Below are 23,122 nucleotides of genomic sequence, written 5' to 3' on the forward strand. Positions count from 1 at the left end.
CAAGAACATAAGAAATAGGAACAGGAGTAGGCCATACGGTCCCTCGAGCCTACTCCAGTCAAGGGGGTGGCCATGAATATGAGTTGGAGAGTTTACATGGAGGGAGAGATTAAGGGAGGGTAGGAGGCTAGTGAACTCGGGAGAGACAGCATGAGAAGTTGTTCGGTGCAGAGGCTGAGGGAGGAAAGTAGTGAAGATATATTGGTAACATTTTTATGGTACTTGAGTGGGCGGTAGAGAATGGAAATTTTAAATGTTGAGTGGGGTGTAATAAGGTGAGATGCTTAGAGGAGGAGAAAGTTCTGGATGTGTAGGGGGATAGACCAAGATGTGATTTGCTGATGGCCACACCACCACCATGGTGGTCTGAGTGGGGCAAGTGGTGGAAGGCATAGCCAGGCGGGCAGGTTTAATTTGAGGGTAAGGTGTCATCACTCCTCAACCAAGTTTCTGTCAGGGTTATCATGTCGATGCAATCATCCACAATAAGCTCATGGATAGCAAGGGCCTTGTTCGCAAGCGAACGGACATTCTGGAGGGAGATGCGGAGAAGGTCGGTGAAGGCTGTTCCACTGCCAGCGTCCACTGGGTCAGCGCTGGGGTGGGGCCGGGGGTGGCAGTGGTTGAGTTGGATGGGGGAAAGATTGGCAAGATTAGCCCCAGCTGGGCGGGAAGGTGGGCGAGAGTAGTATGGGACAGTTGGTGTTGCTGCTCGTAAGGAGGCAGCAGACGAGTGCCTTGATGGGCTGTTCGTTGGATGCCAAGAGAGGCACAGCGGGAGGCTGTAGGCTTATCTAAGAGGGAGTCAAGCCTGGGACGGCGGCAGGAGAGTAAGAAGGTCAAAGAGTAATGAAGGATTGGGGTAGGGATTTGGGAGGGCAGAGTGTCCGAGAGGGGAGAGATGGAAGGAGGCATGATGATGGAGAACATGGTCAGGGAGGGATAGAGAGGGAAAAGAAAAAGAGGGGGGAAAAAAATGGAAAAGTATTGAATGGACACGGGAAAAGCTCAGGTTACATAGGCCTGTTTAAATGTAGTAATTAAGTACAGTAAGGGCTAAAAGTTGCAAACACTGGCTGCCCCTAAAACTGCTGACTGCCAATATAATTCTGAGAGGAAGCCTGTGCCTCCACTTACTGCTGCACCCCCGTCCACCCCCAAATTCCAAACTTTCCGTTACACACAACTCCAGCCTGTTTGTAAATATATTAGAACAAATAACAATTCATCAATTTTGAATCAAGATAAATGCTGACGATGGCAAAAAATTTTGTCATTGCAAATAACAGCCCTGCGATGATTACCAATTACCACTTAAATTATTGTGTGGGTCACAAAAAGCTTGCACCTTGTCGAATCTTTCTGGGACAACTCATCTGTTCTGAGTTGATGATTCTGAGCTGACATGGGCTAGACTTTCCACTTAGCTGGCTTATCGCCCCAAAAATGGGCGATGTTCCAGCCTTAGCAATGTTTCAGCTTTCAGGATCGGTGGAAGATCGCCCATTTGTCTGATCGCTACTTTCGGCTTTTTTGGCCGGGGCGGGGGGCGCGCGATAGCTCAGCGATAGCTCAGCGATAGCTAACAATGTGAACTGGGCCTCAGCGATGTGGAAGGCTGGCGTCCCTAGCAACGGCCTTTCTGCACATGTGGTTTTTTGCAAAGAAGGTTACAAAAGGTGATAGAGATTAAAATTGGCCCCATAAAATCAAGTAATTTTGATTTCAGGAAACTGATTCTAAAACCACACAGTTTTAATTGGCAATAAGAAAAAACATTATAGGAGAGAAGCACCTGACCAAAAATGGAATGCTTCTAAGGATATAATGCTATCTGGATAAATATTTGAAAAGGAAGTTTATCAATGGACATGGGAAAGGGCAGAGAAATAAAATCAGAATAGGTAACTTCAATTAAAGAGTTTACACCAGAACCAGCTACATTGTTAAATTATTAAAACATTTTATTGAATTTTACAATTGTTGTGCAATGTCTTCGAATAACGTAAGGTAAGGTAAAACATGAATACAATTGTTGGAAAACAATGGCCAGGCAAGGATGAAACGTAATGCAACTAACTCTTGTCTTTCCATAATTGTAGCTGTCATCAATGTAAGTTCATGCAAATCGTTTATTTATGAGCTGCTGATGCAAGAGTTTTGCAGCTGCGTAATTCCCACAGGGCTTTTCCAGTCTTGCAGGGGGGGGGCATGGTTCATCGCCAGGCTGGTTGTCTTCCCCGAGGTCCCCCTCCCTCCACCCCGAGGTGGACCGGCGGTCCCATCTGGCAATTGTTGTCCTCTCCTTAGAGCTAGGTTATGCAACATGCAGCACACCACAATAAACTCAGCGACCCTGGTCAGGGTGGTGTTGTAGGTTGCCTCCTGAGTGGTCCAGGCTGCTTCAGAACTCCAATTGTCTTTTCGACGATATTGCATGTAGCTATATGGCTTTCATTGTGGTGCTTCCGTCTGGGGATTATGCAGGGAGGTCATGAACCAGCTGGCAAGGCCATATCCTTTATCCCCTAGCATCCAACTGTGACCTTGTGGCTGACTCTTACAGGTCAGAGACAGTGCTCTCACGCAAGATGTGCGCATCATGGATGCTCCCTGGAAAATTTGCATTTACTGCCATGATGATTTGGTTGTGGTCGACAATCAGCTGCACATTCAGGGAATGGAATCCCTTTCTGTTCCGAAACACCTCCGCATTCTGTAAAGGTGTTCTCAGGGCAATGCACCTTGGGGAAGTTTGATATTCGCGAAAAACCCAAAGCCCTCCCAGTCTCTGCCTCCCTGCTCATAGGGAAGCTTATAAAGTCCATCCTGCGAGCGTAAAGGGCTTTAGTCACCTGTTGAATGGAGCAATGTGTGGCATGCTGAGAGCGCAAATATCACTGAAAGGAGCCCGATGCGTAGAATGTGCCGCAGTAAACTTTACCTCAACGGGCAGTGCGGTCCTGATGGTGCTGGTAGGCTGCAGATCTCCCTTGATGAGCTGGCATATCTCAGCGATGACCTCCTTTTGGAAGTGCAGCCTCCTAAGGCATGTGTTATCGGACAACTCCAGGTATGATCACTTTTCCCTGTAAGTGCGTTGGGTGTAAGGTCTCCTCCTCCTCCGCAGTCAGCCAGCTCTTTGATTGGGCACGTAATGAATGCTCTTCAATATACCTTCTCCCATCTTCAGTTTGCAGCATGTGATTATTGACCAATACTGCTAGAGAAATTACATACCCCATCACTATAAATGCCCTAAATTTATCCTCAATTTATTAAACATACAGTAACTTGAATAAGATTTATTAAACATTGTAACTTGAATAAGATTTAACTTGAATAAAATTTAAACATCTCAAAAGTGGAACGAAATTTATTAAACATTATTGTGAATTGGGAAATTTTTAAAACTTTTATAAAAATATCAACAGCAAGACAGCAAAAAGACAACTACGAAACAACAGCCCCTGCACCCAACGTCTTTTACCTGTGGCTCCTCCTCCCTACCCAAGTTGGTACCAAGAGTTCGTGCAGTACGGCGGCTGTATTGCAGGTCGAGACAATGGCAACGCCATGTGTGGATCCACTGGAGAAGCTCGGGGTGTGGAAAGACCAGCTTCTGAGTGGCGAGGCTCTTGCTCGACCTCACCACTCACAGGTGATGTCGGTCTGGGTGTGACACTGGGGACTGTAGTGTCAAAGATCGAGACCATCAATTGTGCGTGGGCATTGATGGCCTTGGTAGTTTCGCAGCCCGCACAGACAATCTGCGACATGCCCTCTCATGTTCGTGGATAGTGCCTCAGTGCTTGGGGGAATATTAGCCAAGATCTCCAGGAGCTGTCGGGTGAGCTGGATGCTCTTCCAGGACAGTCCCACCATGTCCAGGTGTACGTCTGCCTGTCGGCAAACCGGATTTGCCAACTCATCTTCCGGAGAGATGGCATACGGGATTCAACCCCAGTGGTGTGTTGCTGCATGCCACTTGTACCCGGGGCCTCTGATGGTTCAAAGACCGAAAATGTTTCTTCCTCGGACGAGCTCGTGGCTGCAGCAAAAATAGTTGTTGAGTGCATCGGCTACCCCACCCTCCTGGAAATAGGTTGCTCAGTTTGGTCCTCCCGTGGAGGTTCCTCATCGTCTGCATCGCCCTCATCCCCTTCCTCCACCCTCACATGACTGACTGAGGTGGAGGCTTCCATTCAAGGCTGTGGCACATGTGACTCCTCATCTGGAAATAGAAAACAACAGACGAGTGGTTAGCAGCAGGGGATGGTGCAGGGTGACATGAGTAAGGTCACATAGCACAGGCTCATTTGAAGGACTGCCGCTACTGCATTATATGTAGTCGAGAGACACTGCATCACATTGCCTGAACCCTAGTCCACAGACACTACATTACATTGCCCCAACCTAGCCTGAGGATTTTGCAGGACTTACTTTCAGTTTAGAACAGGTGCTCAGCAGCCCCATGGGTAGTTGACCTCCCTGAGGCACCGATCAGATCTGTCAAGCGCTCATCCAGGTCTGTCAGAGGCATTGTTCTGGGTGGACCGCCACCTGTCCGTCACTGCTCTCGGTGGTTGTGGGACAACTTTCCCCTGCAAAGATGACAATGGGAATGGTTACCAGAGGGCCCTTCTGCTCTTGTGGCACATACACATAGCCATCAAAGCACATACCATACTGTGTGCATTTAATACAGTGTAGGGTGTTTGTTTTTCACTCTACTCTGATTCTTAGACCTCAGAACTTATAGTGGGAAAGGACAACACGTGGCACAAAATTTAGGCTTAACTAGTGTCAGTTTTATTATGCAACAAAAACCGACTAAAACTACAGGACTAGACTGCTGAGAGAAATTGACTTTGGACATACAATTACCAGCCCTGTAGGTTCGTGGCCGTTGATTCCGTGACCTGCTGTTTCTTCTTCTTCTCTGCAGCTCCTGTTCCTTTCTGCTGCTTCTGTTCCTTCATTTGTTGCCTGCTCTTTTTCTGTCTTCCTGTCCTCCTTCGCTGAGCTGCTTCTCGCTCACATATTTATACTCAGGTTTTGACTGATCTCCCGCCGGGCTGAGATCTGATTATGGATGTGGTGATTTGTTTAACTGGCTGTGGTGATGAGTTTGAATGGCTACTAATTTGCACACACAGTCAACAATACAAAAGATATTTCCTTCTGCTGAATGCTCTGTTATCCAAACATGTGTATTTCGTTCGGTCCTTTGTTGTCCGGTCTTTTTACAGACTTGGTGTCTCCAGTGGGCTTGTTTTTCCCCACCCTGCTCAATCAAGTTCAGGGCCGCATGTAATAACTCCATTGTTATACATGAAGTCAGTTTTGGTTCCTGACCACAGAATGTCCTTAATTGTCCAGCTTAATTCCAAAAGCTTTTATTAAATTCCAAAATCTTGAATTAATTAACTTTTAGTTCATGGTCTTCTGTTTTTTTTTCTGAAGATTAGTAACCTTACAACAGTCCTCTATTTAATGACCTTGGAAATTGCACGTGATTCATGAGGAAGACATCGCAGTACAGAAACATCTTTTAAGATCTCAGAAAGCAATCTTAATAACGTGCAAAGATCATTCATGGCAAATAAGGTGCAACACGAAGCCTACTTATACCAACATGTGTCAGATTTATAATTTAAGTTATGAAGGAGTGCATCAATAAAAATATTTCTTATTCTGACGATCCTGCAATGGCCATTGAACCTCTTGCGGCACAGGGTATGGATCCTTCTGATGTCGTCCACAAAAGACACCTCCTCAGATATGCTAGTCCAAAGACGTATATAAATCGCTGGGAGGGGTTTACTTGCACTCCTCCTATTTAATTCACCCCATCTCCTCTCCACCGCTGCGATAAGGGCCTCGTTCGCCTCATTACTGAACTTCCTCGCTCTCTGCCTGCTCCCCTCTCCTTCCATCATGCCTGCTATCTGTAAATGGCTGATTCAGCCCTGGGTGTACTGACAGCTAACCTTAAACGCGGGAAGAAAAAAAGGCAAAAAAAAAACGGGAGAAAAAAAATTTGTGCATGCGCAGAAGTTCCTTTTTTTTTTTCCGATCGCAAATTTCGGTTGCGGCGCACAAATTCAGTTGTACAATGCCGGATTTATCGCTATCGCCAGTCACTGTTTGACGAATTTTGCTGGATCTGGCGATAGCGGTACCCCAGCGCGAAAAAAAATAATGCTGCGATTATCGCCCAAAAATGGGCGAAATCGCTAAAACCCGATTTTCTAGCTCTCATTATTTTCTTGTTCCTCTGGAATGGTTTGTATTTCTTCGTGACTTTGATTATGCATTTTTGCTGAGTATCTTAATTCAGGGCATTGTAAAACTCCAAAATATATTCTTAATTTTTTAGATTTTACAGTGCATAAAAAGGCATTAAAATGGATTGATATGTAAACCAAACTGAGCATTTTTTTAACCATGTTAAAATATATAAAGTTGACCATTGTCTGTTTTCTTAAATTGCATAGAAGTATGTTCTATAATGTTCCGAGTTGCTATTCATGATTATCATTTTGGAAGTGGTGAAGCAGGAAATCTTAATGTATTGGAAAAAAAATGGTTTTAAGCAATTTTATACTCCACTGTTTGGAAAAAATATTAATCAGGCTCTGAAGATTAGGAACATATTGCAATGAAACATTCCTCTAGCTGAGTCAAAATTTTACTTGAGGCTTAAATGGGAAATCTCTAAAATAATTTTAGCAATATTTAAGTTTACCATTCTTACAGGAATTTTTCTTAGTGGTGACAATAAACCAAGTATGAACATAAGTTGCTTTACAACATTAATGTTTACCAAGTGGTTACTCAAATGATTTTTTGTGAGAATCTGCATTATAAAATGGGTTCTAAAGTTTTTTAGGAAGCAACCAAGAATTCTAGCTTTTATTTTCTTTCACTTTTTGATATCAGATAAACGGCACGGCTTCAATTTTAGTGTTTGTCTTCTCCACAGATCAAGCAAACACAGGATGAAGAAAAGAAGCAGCTGTGCACGCTCCGTGATATGCTCAAATCCTCACTGCAACTTGAACAAAAAGAAGTAGGTGTACTTGAAATAGAATTTACATTTAATAAAAGTAGCCAAATATTCCAAATTATGGAGTAAAGCTATAGAGATTTGATTATTATATAACAAATTATATTGTTTGATCATTGTGCTGCTAAATTTAAAAAAAGATAGCATTTTGGTCTTGTCTGAAACTTTTTGGATACTCATAAAAGTTCTTGTTTTGAAAAGCAATGTTCAGTGCCATGATTTTTGTCTGGCTGAAAATGGCTTATGAAATACAAAAGCATAACTGAGTTCAGCTTGCATTCTAACAGTGCATTTATGGTAATTTTTTTAATTTGTCATTGCTGTTGAATATGAAGCCACTACTATGCTAAAAAGATGATTAAAAATAGATTTTGTCAAGGATAGTTTCTAAGGACTCAATTTTGCCCAAGCCTGTTTTCTGGCATATTGCCAGAATTGCGCCGGTTATTTAGGTCCATAAATGCGCCAGAAAAAGATGTCCAAACTTTCCACGATGTTTATACTGTAATCCGGAGCCGCGCAGCCAGTCACCTCAGCGGGGTGGACCCTGCTGTCTGCACCGAAAAACGCAACCGGGCCTTCTGTGCGTGCGCGGGAAAAAAACTTAAGTTTTTGAAGTCGCTGCAATGGACGCGCATGTGCAGTAAAGCTCCGAGTTGGCAATCGAGAGGCCTCCAGACTTGGACCGGGATCTCAAGCGGGCGCAGCTAGATATCCAGGGTAAATGTAGAGTAAGAAAAGAATGGGATAGTTTATGGTCACTTTTAAGTTGCTTGTAATTAGTTATTCATGGAAATTATAGTCATACAGAAAATTGTGAACTTATGTCATGCTCAGTTATTCATTCATATTATGTAGGTTTGGTTGACCATGTAGGGCCAAAGAATTCCGATGTGTTAATATAGGATGGGTACTAGATTAAAGGACTTGTAATTTTTGTGAAGGTGGGGTTAAATGATGACAAAGGGAGATTGTTAAACAGTTGCAAACACTTTATTGATAAGTTGAGTTTGGATTCGTGCTTCTGCCGTCACTGAGGAGTTATCCAAGTAATGGTCCTCCTGATACTCCATGTTCTTTTACATCCATAACAGCTAAGGCACTTCCAGAGGCATCTCCATGCCCAGGTCTTTCTGGATAAATCAGTTGCTCTCTCCCCTGCCGACTCTCTCCAGTCCCCGAGTGAGTGCTTTCCCCATGTCTGCTCCACTTCCCACCCCTATGCCAGGTCAAAGGGCTTGCCGGTAAATGCGCTCCCTCGCCTGCCGACCCTCTCCGGTCCCCGAGTGAGTTCCGGGCCCGGTCCGCTCCAGTTCCTGCCCCTAGCCCAGGCTGAATGGCTTCCGACTTACTTACCTGCACCGATTTCTTTAACTCTCCACAAGGGTTTTCTTGAGAGGCCACATACGCTGGCCTAAGCAGAAATGGAGTAACTATCAGCTGGCCAAAGTTCACTAAATAGCCAGAATTGGTATAGGTGGCTGGTTACGCTCCCTTTGGATGAAAAAAAAAACTTACCTCAAGTAACCAACTTAAACTCTGTTCTCGAGTCTCTCATAATTTACAACAACAACTTGAATTTATATAGTGCCTTGAATGTAGAAAAATGTTCCTCAGAGGCATGATCAGAAAAAACATAAGCTGAGCCAAATAAGGAGATTCTGAGAGGTGACCAAAAGGTTGCTCAGAAGTGGGTTTTAACGAGAGTATTAAATAACGAGAGGGAGAGCGGTTTACAAGGGAATCCCAGGGTTGGGGCCTGGCAGCTCCAAGCATGGCTGACAATATTCGGAAGGCGGGGGGGGGGGGGGGGGGTTGGGCGGGGAGGATGCTGCCAGAGTCAGAAGGACAGAGAATTCATGTTGGGGACTTTAGAGCTGGAGGAGGTTTCATAGATGGGGAGGCCATGAAAGAATCTAAAGACAAAGGCATGAATTTTAAATACTAGGTGTTGGAGGAATAGGAGCTAAGACACCAGCAAAGCTGGGGGTAATGAGAGACTGGGCTCTGACTGCAGGTTAGGATATAGATAGCAGAGTTTTCGTTGAGCTGACATTTGTGGAGGATGGAAGGCTGGCCAATAGAGAGCTTTGGAATAATTGACTGAAGTTATTAACAAAAGGCTTCGGGTTTCAGGAGCAGATGAACTGAGGTAGAGGGCAAAGGTGGGTGAAGGTGGAGAGGATAGCAGTCTGACAATAGAGTGGCAGTATGGGGTTGAGAGCTAACACATTGTTGCATTGAACAGAAAAAAAATTGCACATCGTAGTACAGGTGTGTTGTCCGAAATCGGGAAACCTCAGGACCGAGGCCGTTCCGGATTCTGGCTATTTCCGGATTTCGGAATGTCTTTGCCTGGGTTGAGGTAGGTGAGGGGGAGGGGGGATCTATCGGGGCAGGTGGGTCGGTCGGGGGAGGGGTGGGGGCAACAGTCGGCCACCGAAGCTCGGTGTGGTTGGTCGGGGGGTAAGGGGGGGGTCGGGCTGCCGGAGGTCGGGAGGGCCAAGAAGGTGGGGGGGAATCGGTTGGGCAGGGTCAGGCTGAGTTTGAGGAGGGTTGATCAGGCCTGGGGTTGGGGGGGGTTGGTCGGCCACGGTGGGGGTTGGGCCAAGGCTGCGGGGTGTTGGTCGGGCCGCCAACGGTCAGAGTAGTTGGTCGGGCCGAGGCCGGTGAGTGATCGGTCAGACCGGCGGGGGTCGATCGGGCCACCGAAGGTCGGGTGGAGTGGGGGGGCAGTGGGGGCGGCAGGAATCAGTCGGGATAGGGTGGTCAGTTGGGCCGGGGCGGGTGTGTGTGTGGAGGGTCGGTTGGGTCAGGGAGGATCGGTCAGGCTGGTTGCTTTGAAACTAAAGTTGAAAGTTGATTGTTTTTCTTGTTGCTTATTTTGATTCTTTGTTTAATAAATGATAAACGTTCTCTTCCATGCGCTTCATTTCTTTCTCATTTATCTTTTATTAAAAAAGTGTGTTTTTAATGCTTGTCCACATAACTCTTAGCTGATCTATTTGTTGAGTGGAATCACGAAGTGGATGAGCCCCACTGATATCAATCAACGGGATTCTCTTGAAGCACCTTTTTTCAAGAATCAGTGATGCTGTTTTAGTCTGTTAGTAAACCAATGGGAGGATTTCTTTCATTTTCAAACTGTGCCTGTCAAGTATGTCTTTGCTTTAAAAAAAAAACTAAATTTCCAGGAACTGAGTTTTATATTTTTAAAAATTCATTGTAGCATCCTGAAAATGGACCAAACAAACTGACACGAATAATAGTTTGGCAGAAACTAAATCACTTTCTGGGTTCTGTCGGCAAGCCATTAAAATGTGATTATTTAGAGAACAACTTACCCCAGGGCTGTAGCCAGCATTGAAATAACCCAGGCAGCTGTCTCAGTATTTTTTTCTGTCCAGATTTGTAAACATAAGCATTATTGTTCGGTACAAAGAAAGCAGTCGTTTTTTCATAGTGTGGAGTGGCAGTGAATGTGTCTTATCTTCCAAATGTACTGCTCTGTGTTTTTCTGAAGACTGGGAAGATTTGGTGGCATGTATTAAATGAACTGTACTATTTGGAGAACAAAGAATGCATTATTTGGTAATTCTTTGGCAAACTATAATTTTCAATTATGTCTCTTTGAAAAGGAGATGTTAAAAACCGGTGAAATATTTACGTTTTGGACAGTGTCCTTTTTCGGATTTTTCTTTCTCTCTAAAGGAGTTGACTGACAGTTCCAAACATTTTCTGTTTTTATTTCAGTTTTTCAGCATTTGCAGTTTAAAAAAAATTGTTAAATGTGTTTACCACAATTGAACATGGATGGAGTGTTAAGTGGCTTAAAGCTGTTGTGGTATAGTTTTGGAGAGCATCCCTACCTTTCCTCTCATTCATGCCATCAACAGGCGGAGATTCGACTGTCATGCACTGATAGAAGTTTTAATTTCAGAGTGCTGTTGGTGACAGATAAGATCAGAAGATGAATAAAGATGAGGAAGGCCATTTTTCCCACCTTAGCTTACCCATCAAACAGCAAAAATCTATTTTTTCTCCATTATGACATTCAATAGGGTCTTTAATGAATCTAAAGTTTTAACCTCCACTACTCTTCCTGAAAGTCTCTTCAAAGTGTTGTTTTACTTTGTGTGACTTCAAAATAAAATTTAAATTAGAAAGTAGTCATCTGGGCAGGATTTAAACTGAACTGAACAGATGAACCATGGTTGTTTTGGTCATTGCTTATCTTAACTCTGTCTTTGTTTTAATAAATCCTAAATTTGTCCTTTTATTAGTTTCAACCTGCACCTCCCTGTCCTATTGTCTTGGATTACCCTTAAGTAATGCTTTGGGTTTACCTTTACTTTTACGTTTCAGTATGCTTCTCGTCCCCTTTTGAGGCTGAAGAATCACAGAACTAGTTTAGTTTGGAGTATCTTAGAAATCGCAATTCTCAGCATTTAATTTGCTCCAGTTCTAGTGAGTTAGTTTAATTTTTTAGTTCGGTTTTTTTTTCAAAAGTCCAGCCACTTAGGCCTGGTTTGCAAGTTTAGGCAGCAAAAACTTACCCAAACTAACTTAGAATGGAATAAGTGTCCACTTTTGTAAGTTCTGAAAAACCTTATCTAGAGTTAAGTTTAGTGCAGGTACAGCCAGAGATGGGGGCGGGGGGGCGGGGGGAGCATTAAACACAAAGGAATCATGCATTAAACACCTCACTTAAAATGGCCTAAAACCTATTGCGATGATATTTTGCCTTGTATCTGCTGAGCGAGGTCAGTTATTTCTCTTTTTATAAATAAGCAAGTGTAGGCTCCCGGCTGAGGCAGAAACATCAACAGTGGGGCGGGTGGGGGGGTTGGTTAGAGGATTTTCCAAAGCACGAAACACCTTCACAACAACATAAAGAAGCATAAATACATTTAAAGCATGAAGCACTAAACAAAGCAGTACATTTAAAGCACCAAGCACTAAACGAAGCACAAAAAGTAATAAGCAATTAATTAACAAATAAAAAATAGAAGGAACCCTGCACCTAAAGCACCAAGGCAAGACAAGCACTAAGCAACCAATCAATCAATAACAAATAAAAAAGAGTCCTACCTTTATGTGAAGGGAAGGTGTTTCTGTCAGCCTCTCTGTGTTTCTGTCCATGTCTCTCTCTCTCTCTCTGTGTCTCTGTTAGTGTCTCTCTCTGTGTCTCTGTTAGTGTCTCTCTCTGTGTCAGTGTCTCTCTCTCTGTCTCTGTCTCTGTCAATGTCTCTCTATGTTTCTGACAGAGAGGGGAGGGGGGAGGGAGGGGTGGGGAGGCTGAATGCGGGGGGGGGGCGCGTGAACGGAGGCTGAACGTGGTGGGGGGGGGGGGGGGGGAGGCGGGGTGAGGCATGTCAAGAAAATCTTTTTGCGAATAGCGTATTTATGATTTGGACCATGAGTAACTAAATAGGATACACTTTAGTTATTCCTTGCATGTAGTTCATCATTCTCCATAGTAAGTTTCACAAATGCTACCAGCTATTTTGATCTATCGCTTAAGCTCCCTTGAATCCCTGATGCTAAGCAGTTTTATATTATTTTAAAACATGGTAGGGCTATACTACATTTGTGCCCCAGCATTCTAGCCCATGGAATGGCAAGTTGATGCACACGATTTCAAACTGCAACTTCTTCACCTTAGCTAAGGTTCCACAAAATGACATTTTGAAAAAGCTAGCAAAGGGAGGGACAACAAAAGTATAAGCAAATTACATTGATCTCCTGCACCTCCCAATAGACAACTCAAGCATACCAATTGGCAGAGGCTGGGAAACATTACCTGTCTGCTCTCTTGGCTATGGAATGGTTTGCGATTCACTGACCTAAGGGATATGCAAGTAGAGATGAAATAAAATGTGAACTACTGTGACAGGAGGCTGAACTGCAGAACGTCGGGCTGCGTGGAGTTACTGCACATGTGTGCACACTCTAGCGTGCATGTGCAGAGGTCCTGGTACTGCTTTCAGCGCCGGGACCTGGCTCCCACCACATGTGCTGCGCTACGCCTTGGCCGAAGACGTCCTGAGGAACTCGGAGCATTAGAAGATAAGTTTTCGGCGCCCTTTTTATTAAGGTGCTCCGTTTTTACAGGTGGCGGAAACTTGGGCCCAATATTCCTAGGCAATGCGTAGAACCTTTGCCAGGGACGGTTCCTACTCAGCTTTCTTCCATTCACTGAGTGTGAATCCAAATTTTGAAAATAGGTAATGTTACTTTTTTTTTCATTCTGGTACAATTCTTTGCTACCTACAGATGCTGCTAGATGAAGGATTCATTTCCAAGTTCTGAGTATCTGTTTTGCTGCTGTTTTCATCTGTCATCCACTTCTGGTAGGGATTATGATGGGGAACATGTGTTTTTTAGGTGTCCCCTTTATGGGACTTGAATTTGGTCCTCTGTAATTGCCACGATCTCATGGTCCATGGGTTCCCATGATGTTTAATTTCTTTAACATTGCTGATCTGTACTAGCTCTCATCAGCTTAAAGAGCAAGAAAATTCAGTACAATGGTAATAGAATAGATCGTCTGTATTTTCTTCAAAACATGGGGCAGTTCTTAAGTTCTATTTTCCTTTTTTGCCTAGGTTTCACTTATCTCAGGAAATGACCATGCCAAAATGTTGTCATCTCATGCTCTTTCATTGAAATGAGATATCACTTAGTTGACATGCACAGAGCACAAGACGAATATACAGGAAGGGTGGATGAACTTCACCGATCCAATATATTTCCCTCAAACAAGTCCCTGAATTTCCTGTGGCTGAGAATTAGAGAGTGGGGACACTCTGTGGCTGGAGTGGCTCTTCCCTGTTGGAATGGCCTGACACTGTTTGGAGTTTCCAGGCCTCTTTTGCGGTGGCTGCTGCTGGTGTGTCCTTACAGGGTATAGAGCTGGGGAGGTTGCAGAAGTAAGATGAGGAGAAATTTGTAACCAAGGAGAATGATTTAAAACTAAATCTAGAATTTGTAAATGAGGACAAGAATTTCAAATTTGATGCATTAGGAGACGGGGAATCAGTGGAGCTCAGTGAGAACAGTAATAATGAGTGTGAAAATTAGTAATCAAGTGGGGCAATAGGTCGGCAATAGAGTTCTGGAAAAATAGTGGTTTGTATAGGAGTTTGGGAAGTTGTTCAGGCCATTTGAGAAGTCAAGTCTTAAAGTGACAAAAGAATGGATAAGGGTTTCAATGGCAGAAGGATTTGAAATATGGTAAAAAGAAAAAAAGACTTGCATTTATATAAGCGCCTTTCATGACCACCGGATGTCTCAAAGCTCTTTACAGCCAATTACATACTTCTGGAGTGTAGTCACTGTTGTAATGTGGGAAATGCGGCAGCCAACTTGTGCACAGCAAACTCTCATAAACAGTAATATGATGACCAGATAATCTGTTTTTTGTTATGTTGATTGAGGGATAAATATTGGCCAAGACACCGGAGGCAACTGCCTTTCTTGCTCTTCTTCGAAATAGTGCCATGGGATCTTTTACGTCCACTTGAGAGAGCAGACGGGATCTCTGTTTAATGTCTCATCTGAAAGACGGCACCTCCGACAGTGCAACGCTCCCTCAGCACTGCACTAGAGTGGAGTAAAGACGAGCAGTGTTGTAAAGATTGAAGTAAACTGTCTTAATGATGGATAGAATATGGTGTTTGAAGCTCAGGATCGAGTACCTGGGGAAAGGGACAGGTCAGGATATAGAGCCTTTGGCTTCATTTTTCCCACAGTTCTACTGGAGGAATTTCTGGCTTATCTATGACTTAATATTAGATGGGCAGTCAGATGACATAGTGGTTGTGATGCAGAGTCGGTGCTCCAGCTGGCCTGGAGGTGTATGCCCTTGGAGCTCCTCCTGCTAGTTTCATGTACTTCCTTATTGTATATCGAGACTGAATATTGGGGATGAATAGTTGTTTACACCGTCTCATGCTTGGCAACAAATTTAACCGACACATACCAAATTCCATGGTATTTCTCTTTGTGATCTGGCGTGGATTAGATCTGCACTGTTATTTTACTGTATCAAAGAATAAGGATGGCTTTATTTGCAATATTCACTCTGGCAATATTGACTTTAATAAAAAAAAGTTATGTCATAAAATGGCATGTTATGCTACAGTTCCTATTGTAGCATAATTTTTCATGGTATACTGGAGATTTTTCTTGATTTAAAATTCTTCAATACAGAAGATTAGAAACATTAAAATCTCATCCTTACATATAGGTAGGTCTATTGCTATTGTAGGAAGAATAATGGGTTGAGATCTTTACAAGATAATTGCATTGAAAGGATCAGGTGACTAGTAGTTAATTTTCATTTGCACTTCAAAAATAGATGTACTTACTTTTATCTCCATTATTATTTATTTATTTGATAAAATTAAAGTCTGATTTACTATGTCTGTGCCATTACAAGTCACTTGATCCTTGCTTAATGTCCCCATTGCAGACAGAGAGCATCACTTCAAGATTACATGAACTTAATCGGCCATGAATTATTGGGAAATAATTTAAAAAAAAATTTTTTTTCCTTTTGCGCTGTCTCTCATTTAAAAAAAATAGTATTATAGAATGCCTATTATTCTCTCGTATTCCAGAGATCATGCTGTTAGAACAAACACAGCCTGTTAGAACAAACACAGCTAAAAGTCAACCCATTTCCTCCACTAAACCAGTGTAGATTTATGAGCATATCAAAAAGTCTTCTGATGCAGAAAGAACTATTGCTGCTCTGATAATGCACTAAAGATTTAAAAAAAGATGCCTTTTCTGAATTCCAAACCAGAGAATTAAAAAGCTTGCCTACAGTTTTAACCTCAGGGGTAGAATTTCCATTGCTTCGCCGCCCGGTTTTTTGGCGGTATTGGCCATTTTGGGTGAGAACCGGGTCGGCAACATTTTCCATAGCTGAGTTCCACCGGCAGTTTTGAAGTACTGCTGGGGAACGGACCACCAGCGTGCACCATCTATAGACCACCATTGCCCGATTTTTGGCTCGGAGGTGACCCTTAGGTAAGTTGGGGAAAAAAACGCCCACGAGAATCCGCAGAGCTGGGTGGTAGGTAAGTAGCCCTGCAAAAAAGGTAAGTAAATGGGTTTTTACTTATTATTTTAAAATTCTCTTGCAGTGATTTAAGTGAAAAGGGGCCGAAGAATGTTTTTCTGATTATTTTTTTTAATTTTATGTTTTTTGAAAAAATATTTTGTGTTTTTCTTCTCGGCCCAACCCACTGCCTTGGTGTAAATTTTTAGTAATTATAGCCCATTTTTTTTAAGATCCGCCCAATCGGCCCAAGATTCCATTTTTTCGCTGCAAATCGAGGTATAAGGCCCATTTTTTTTTCGCTGGACAGATTTTTTCCTTTTTATTATGAATTTTTCGCCAGCAATAATTTGGGGAATCTTAGCGGTGTTTTGGGCGGCAATCTAGCGCTGGCGGATTGTTTGGAAATTCTAGCCCTAAGTACCTACATTTTCAGAAGCCTAAATATAAAATAACCAACAAAACCTGTAGTTGCTGTGTGACATTTAAAAAAAAAAAATAACTTCTAAGGTTTGTTAAATAATTAATTTGCATTCAAGTCGTCAAAGTTTAACAACTTTGAGTGGTATTTTATAAAGCAGTTTTCAACTATTAATGAAGTACCTGTATTATATTTAGGGGTGTAAAAATAGTTTAGTGCATGACTGACTACCTGCAAAACCAAATATTGTAAAAACCCTTTTAACAATTCAATATAATTTTGTAAATGGCATTCTATTGTCCGATATAATATTTTATTTATAAATAGTATATTCATATATTTGGTATTGTTAGACCAAAAATATTTTTGATTCAGTTGAGATGAAATATAATGAAAATTGATGATTTAATTGAAAATGTAGAATTTGATTCAAATTATGCATAACATTCCATGAAAATGAAAATATTCCTTTATGTTCTGTTATACTATGTATGTAAGAATACTGCAGTTGCTGTGTTCAGATTTGAAGGATTGTCCATAAAATAATAAATAGCTCACTGGCAACTTCAGACTCAATTTTACTTGTCAAAATATATTCCGATTTCTCAACAGTTAGAAAAGGTGGAATAAATGATTTTGGACATTTTGAATCAATAGTACATGTGAAACTGTTATCAACAAATATAATCAAATGTTACATGCATATCAACATTTGACTTAGTTACCAGTAATTCTAATCTTTAGATCACTAGGGAGGCCACATTTGGGATATATTGCACAATTTTTAGGCATCGCTACCGAGGACATTGAAGCATTGTGGAGGGTTCAGAGACAAGTGGCAGTAATGATTGTCGATCTTAAAGCTCTAAGTTTCAAAATAGATTGACAGAGCTGAGCTTATTTACATTGCAGAAAATAAGTTTGGGTGGGGGCTATGATACAGATCTTTAAAATGCTGGGAGGCACAGGTAATATAGGTGACCTATATTGACCCCCTATATTGATGAGGTGGTAATATATTGGCCAATATAACTTGGACTTCAAGTGCAGAACATTGATTCAAATTAACAAACCTCTGGTGAAACCAGAGATTGAAGATTTCTACCTCCACCCCTCCAGCCCCTTCCGCCCACCATAGGGTAATGGATATGTGAAACAGTCTGCCAACCACAGCAGTAAATACTGTCATGGGTTTAACATTTCTGCACTCACCAGCCCCCAAAGTGGGGAATTGTATGCTGACGAGCACAGAGGGGGGAAGCCCATGCCATTGTGTCAATTAATTCCCTTAACAAAGATCCGTGTTAATATATATAAATATAGGCATAATTCAAGTTTGCAGGTAACAGAAAACTTTGATAGTGGCAGACTTCCAGAGGGGAGAGAATGGTGAAATGGGCAGACACAATGCAGAGAAGTGTGAAGTGGTGCCTTTTGGAAGGAAGCATAAGGGGGTAGCAATATAAACTATATGGTCCAATTTTAAATGGGGTTCAGGAACAAAGAGACTGGCGGGGTTCACATATATAAATCTTTGAAGATGGCAGGACAAAGGTGATAAGGCTGTTTTAAAAAGAAAGTATATGGGACCCTTGGCTTTATAAATAGAGGCATAGAGTACAAAAGCAATGAAGTTCTGCTGAACCTCTGTACATCACTGTTTAGGCCTTATCTGGAGTTTTGTTTCCAATTCTGGACTACCCACTTTAGGAAGGATGTCTTGGATAGGGTGCAGAGGAGACTCACTCGAATGGTACCAGGGATGAGGGACTTCAGTTATATGAAAAGACTAGAGAAACTGGAATTGTTCTCAGAGCAGAGAAAGTTAAGGGGAGATTTAATAGAGGTGTTCACAATTATGAAGGGTTTTGGAGTAAAGGAGGAGAAACTGTTTCCACTGGCGGGTGGGTCGGTAACAAGAGGACAGAGATTTAAGATGATTGCCGAAAGAACCAGAAGGAAGATGAGGTGATTTTTTTTTTAATGCAGCAAGTTGTTATGATCTGGAATGCACCGCCTGAAAGGGTGATGGAAGCTGATTCAATAATAACTTTCAAAAGAGAATTGGATAAATACTTGAAAAGGGATCTCGGAATACAAATACACAAATCGCTAAAAGATGTGACACAGGTTAGCAAGGCCATAAAAAGAAATGCGCTTATTTGTACTGCAAAAATGGCCACCATACTCCACCCTTTGTCTATTATTAGTCCCCTTGGAGGATAAGCCACAACCTGCAGTTTCACAGGACTGTGTAACTGGAACCGCAGATCCCAAGGTCTCACTGACTTTGCAAATTGTAACTCCATCCACTTTGACTTCCTGAAGTGAGAGAGGACAGAGTTCCCCAGAAGACAGCAAGGGCCAGCCAAAGTGCCTTACCCAGTCGGTCCAAATGCATGCTCCCAAAGCCAAAGTGCCTTACCCCAGTCCAAGTACATCACTCCCCCAGCCAAATGACCTAATCTGAGCGCAGTGCATCCATTCCACACCGCCCCCCCCGCCTCACCCCACCATAGATGAGGCAGGCATTGTGTGCGGATTGTTAACCGGTTTATTGGGTATGAAGTGAATAGTGACAGTGTTGTGAATTCTGGATGATATCCACTCCAAAGATGTCCCTTGTGAGAGGTTGGAAGAACTTGATCCATCTTCCCGGAATTCCCCCTCTCCCCTCCAATCCCACCCTCCACCCGTGTCTCTCTTCTCCCTCTCTCTCTCCCCTTCCCCCCCGCCCCCCCCCCCCCAGTCTCTTCCTCCACCCCCCCCCCCCCCAGTCTCTTCCTCCATCCCCCCCCAGTCTCTTCCTCCTCCCCCCCCAGTCTCTTCCTCCTCCCCCCCCAGTCTCTTCCTCCTCCTCCTCCCCCCCCAGTCTCTTCCTCCTCCCCACCCCCCCCAGTCTCTTCCTCCCCACCCCCCTCCCAGTCTCTTCCTCCTCCTCCTCCCCCCCAGTCTCTTCCTCCTCCTCCTCCCCCCCAGTCTCTTCCTCCCCCCCCCCCCAGTCTCTTCCTCCTCCCCCCCCAGTCTCTTCCTCCTCTCCCCCGCCCCCCAGTCTCTTCCTCCTCTCCCCCCCCCCAGTCTCTTCCTCTCCCCCCCCCCCCAGTCTCTTCCTCCCCCCCCCCCAGTCTCTTCCTCCTCCCCCCCCCCCCAGTCTCTTCCTCCTCCCCCCCCCCAGTCTCTTCCTCCTCCTCCTCCCTCCCCCCCCCCCCCCCAGTCTCTTCCTCCTTCCACCCCCCCCCCCCAGTCTCTTCCTCCTCCTCCCCCCCCAGTCTCTTCCTCCTCCCCCCCCCAGTCTCTTCCTCCTCCCCCCCCAGTCTCTTCCTCCCCCCCCTCCCAGTCTCTTCCTCCCCCCCCTCCCAGTCTCTTCCTCCTCCCCCCCCCCCCCCAGTCTCTTCCTCCTCCCCCCCAGTCTCTTCCTCCTCCCCCCCCCCAGTCTCTTCCTCCTCCTCCTCCCTCCCCCCACCCCCCCCCCAGTCTCTTCCTCCTTCCACCCCCCCCCAGTCTCTTCCTCCTTCCCCCCCCCCCCAGTCTCTTCCTCCTCCCCCCCCAGTCTCTTCCTCCTCCCCCCCAGTCTCTTCCTCCTCCCCCCCCAGTCTCTTCCTCCTCCCCCCCCCCCAGTCTCTTCCTCCTCCCCCCCCAGTCTCTTCCTCCTCTCCCCCGCCCCCCAGTCTCTTCCTCCTCTCCCCCCCCAGTCTCTTCCTCTCTCCCCCCCCCCCAGTCTCTTCCTCTCCCCCCCCCCCCAGTCTCTTCCTCTCCCCCCCCCAGTCTCTTCCTCCTCCCCCCAGTCTCTTCCTCCTCCCCCCCCAGTCTCTTCCTCCTCCTCCTCCCACCCCCCACCCCCCCCAGTCTCTTCCTCCTTCCACCCCCCCCCAGTCTCTTCCTCCTTCCCCCCCCCCCCAGTCTCTTCCTCCTCCCCCCCAGTCTTCCTCCTTCCCCCTCCCCCCCAGTCTCTTCCTCCTCCTCCCCCCCAGTCTCTTCCTCCTCCTCCCCCCCCAGTCTCTTCCTCCTTCCCCCTCCCCCCAGTCTCTTCCTCCTTCCCCCTCCCCCCAGTCTCTTCCTCCTCCTCCCCCCCCCAGTCTCTTCCTCCTCCTCCCCCCCCCAGTCTCTTCCTCCTTCCCCCTCCCCCCAGTCTCTTCCTCCTTCCCCCTCCCCCCAGTCTCTTCCTCCTCCTCCCCCCCAGTCTCTTCCTCCTCCTCCCCCCAGTCTCTTCCTCCTCCTCCCCCCCCAGTCTCTTCCTCCTCCTCCCCCCCCAGTCTCTTCCTCCTCCCCCCCCCCCAGTCTCTTCCTCCTTCCCCCCCCCCAGTCTCTTCCTCCTTCCCCCCCCCCCAGTCTCTTCCTCCTTCCCCCCCCCCCAGTCTCTTCCTCCTTCCCCCCCCCCCAGTCTCTTCCTCCTTCCCCCCCCCCAGTCTCTTCCTCCTTCCCCCCCCCAGTCTCTTCCTCCTTCCCCCCCCCCAGTCTCTTCCTCCTTCCCCCCCCCACTTTCTTCCCCCCCCCACTTTCTTCCCCCCCCCCACTTTCTTCCCCCCCCCCACTTTCTTCCCCCCCCCCCACTTTCTTCCACCCCCCACTTTCTTCCACCCCCCACTTTCTTCCACCCCCCCACTTTCTTCCACCCCCCCACTTTCTTCCACCCCCCCACTTTCTTCCACCCCCCCACTTTCTTCCACCCCCCCACTTTCTTCCACCCCCCACTTTCTTCCACCACCCCAATTTCTTCCACCCCCCCCCACTCTCTTCCACCCCCCCCACTCTCTTCCACCCCCCCCACTCTCTTCCACCCCCCCCACTCTCTTCCACCCCCCCCACTCTCTTCCACCCCCCCCACTCTCTTCCACCCCCCCCCACTCTCTTCCACCCCCCCCACTCTCTTCCACCCCCCCCACTCTCTTCCACCCCCCCCACTCTCTTCCACCCCCCCCACTCTCTTCCACCCCCCCACTCTCTTCCACCCCCCCCACTCTCTTCCACCCCCCCCACTCTCTTCCACCCCCCCCACTCTCTTCCACCCCCCCCACTCTCTTCCACCCCCCCCACTCTCTTCCACCCCCCCCACTCTCTTCCACCCCCCCCACTCTCTTCCACCCCCCCCACTCTCTTCCACCCCCCCCACTCTCTTCCACCCCCCCCACTCTCTTCCACCCCCCCCACTCTCTTCCACCCCCCCCACTCTCTTCCACCCCCCCCACTCTCTTCCACCCCCCCCACTCTCTTCCACCCCCCCCACTCTCTTCCACCCCCCCCACTCTCTTCCACCCCCCCCACTCTCTTCCACCCCCCCCACTCTCTTCCACCCCCCCCACTCTCTTCCACCCCCCCCACTCTCTTCCACCCCCCCCACTCTCTTCCACCCCCCCCACTCTCTTCCACCCCCCCCACTCTCTTCCACCCCCCCACTCTCTTCCTCCTCCCCCCCAGTCTTCCTCCTTCCCCCTCCCCCCAGTCTCTTCCTCCTCCTCCCCCCCAGTCTCTTCCTCCTCCTCCCCCCCAGTCTCTTCCTCCTCCTCCCCCCCAGTCTCTTCCTCCTCCCCCCCAGTCTCTTCCTCCTCCCCCCCAGTCTCTTCCTCCTCCCCCCCAGTCTCTTCCTCCTCCTCACCCCCCAGTCTCTTCTTCCTCCCCCCCCTCCCCCCCAGTCTCTTCCTCCTCCCCCCCCCCCCAGTCTCTTCCTCCTCCCCCCCCCCCCAGTCTCTTCCTCCTTCCCCCCCCCCCAGTCTCTTCCTCCTTTCCCCCCCCCCCCCAGTCTCTTCCTCCTTCCCCCCCCCCCCAGTCTCTTCCTCCTTCCCCCCCCCCCCAGTCTCTTCCTCCTTCCCCCCCCCCCCAGTCTCTTCCTCCTTCCCCCCCCCCCCAGTCTCTTCCTCCTTTCCCCCCCCCCCAGTCTCTTCCTCCTTTCCTCCTCCTTCCCCCCCCCCCAGTCTCTTCCTCCTTCCCCCCCCCCCACTTTCTTCCCCCCCCCCACTTTCTTCCCCCCCCCCCCCACTTTCTTCCCCCCCCCCCCCACTTTCTTCCACCTCCCCACTTTCTTCCACCTCCCCACTTTCTTCCACCCCCCCACTTTCTTCCACCCCCCCACTCTCTTCCACCCCCCCCACTCTCTTCCACCCCCCCCACTCTCTTCCACCCCCCCCACTCTCTTCCACCCCCCCCACTCTCTTCCACCCCCCCCACTCTCTTCCACCCCCCCCACTCTCTTCCACCCCCCCCACTCTCTTCCACCCCCCCCACTCTCTTCCACCCCCCCCACTCTCTTCCACCCCCCCCACTCTCTTCCACCCCCCCCACTCTCTTCCACCCCCCCCACTCTCTTCCACCCCCCCCACTCTCTTCCACCCCCCCACTCTCTTCCACCCCCCCCACTCTCTTCCACCCCCCCCACTCTCTTCCACCCCCCCCCACTCTCTTCCACCCCCCCACTCTCTTCCACCCCCCTCCACTCTCTTCCACCCCCCCCACTCTCTTCCACCCCCCTCCACTCTCTTCCACCCCCCCCACTCTCTTCCACCCCCCCCACTCTCTTCCACCCCCCCCACTCTCTTCCACCCCCCCCACTCTCTTCCACCCCCCC

At 46.9% G+C, this 23,122-nt stretch overlaps 1 protein-coding gene across 5 annotated transcripts in view; it reads left to right on the forward strand.

Moving 5' to 3' along the window:
* LOC139271360 (arf-GAP with SH3 domain, ANK repeat and PH domain-containing protein 1-like) overlaps positions 1-23,122 on the forward strand; it is a 525,010-nt gene that overhangs the window by 266,886 nt on the left and 235,002 nt on the right. For all 5 annotated transcript variants that reach the window (XM_070888507.1, XM_070888511.1, XM_070888508.1 and 2 more), the window contains one exon: positions 6,989-7,075. In XM_070888507.1, coding sequence (XP_070744608.1) covers positions 6,989-7,075 — 87 coding nt within the window. The remainder of the gene's footprint in view (positions 1-6,988; positions 7,076-23,122) is intronic.

The sequence above is a fragment of the Pristiophorus japonicus genome, chromosome 1 (genome assembly GCF_044704955.1).
Source record: "Pristiophorus japonicus isolate sPriJap1 chromosome 1, sPriJap1.hap1, whole genome shotgun sequence".
Lineage (NCBI taxonomy): Eukaryota > Metazoa > Chordata > Chondrichthyes > Pristiophoridae > Pristiophorus > Pristiophorus japonicus.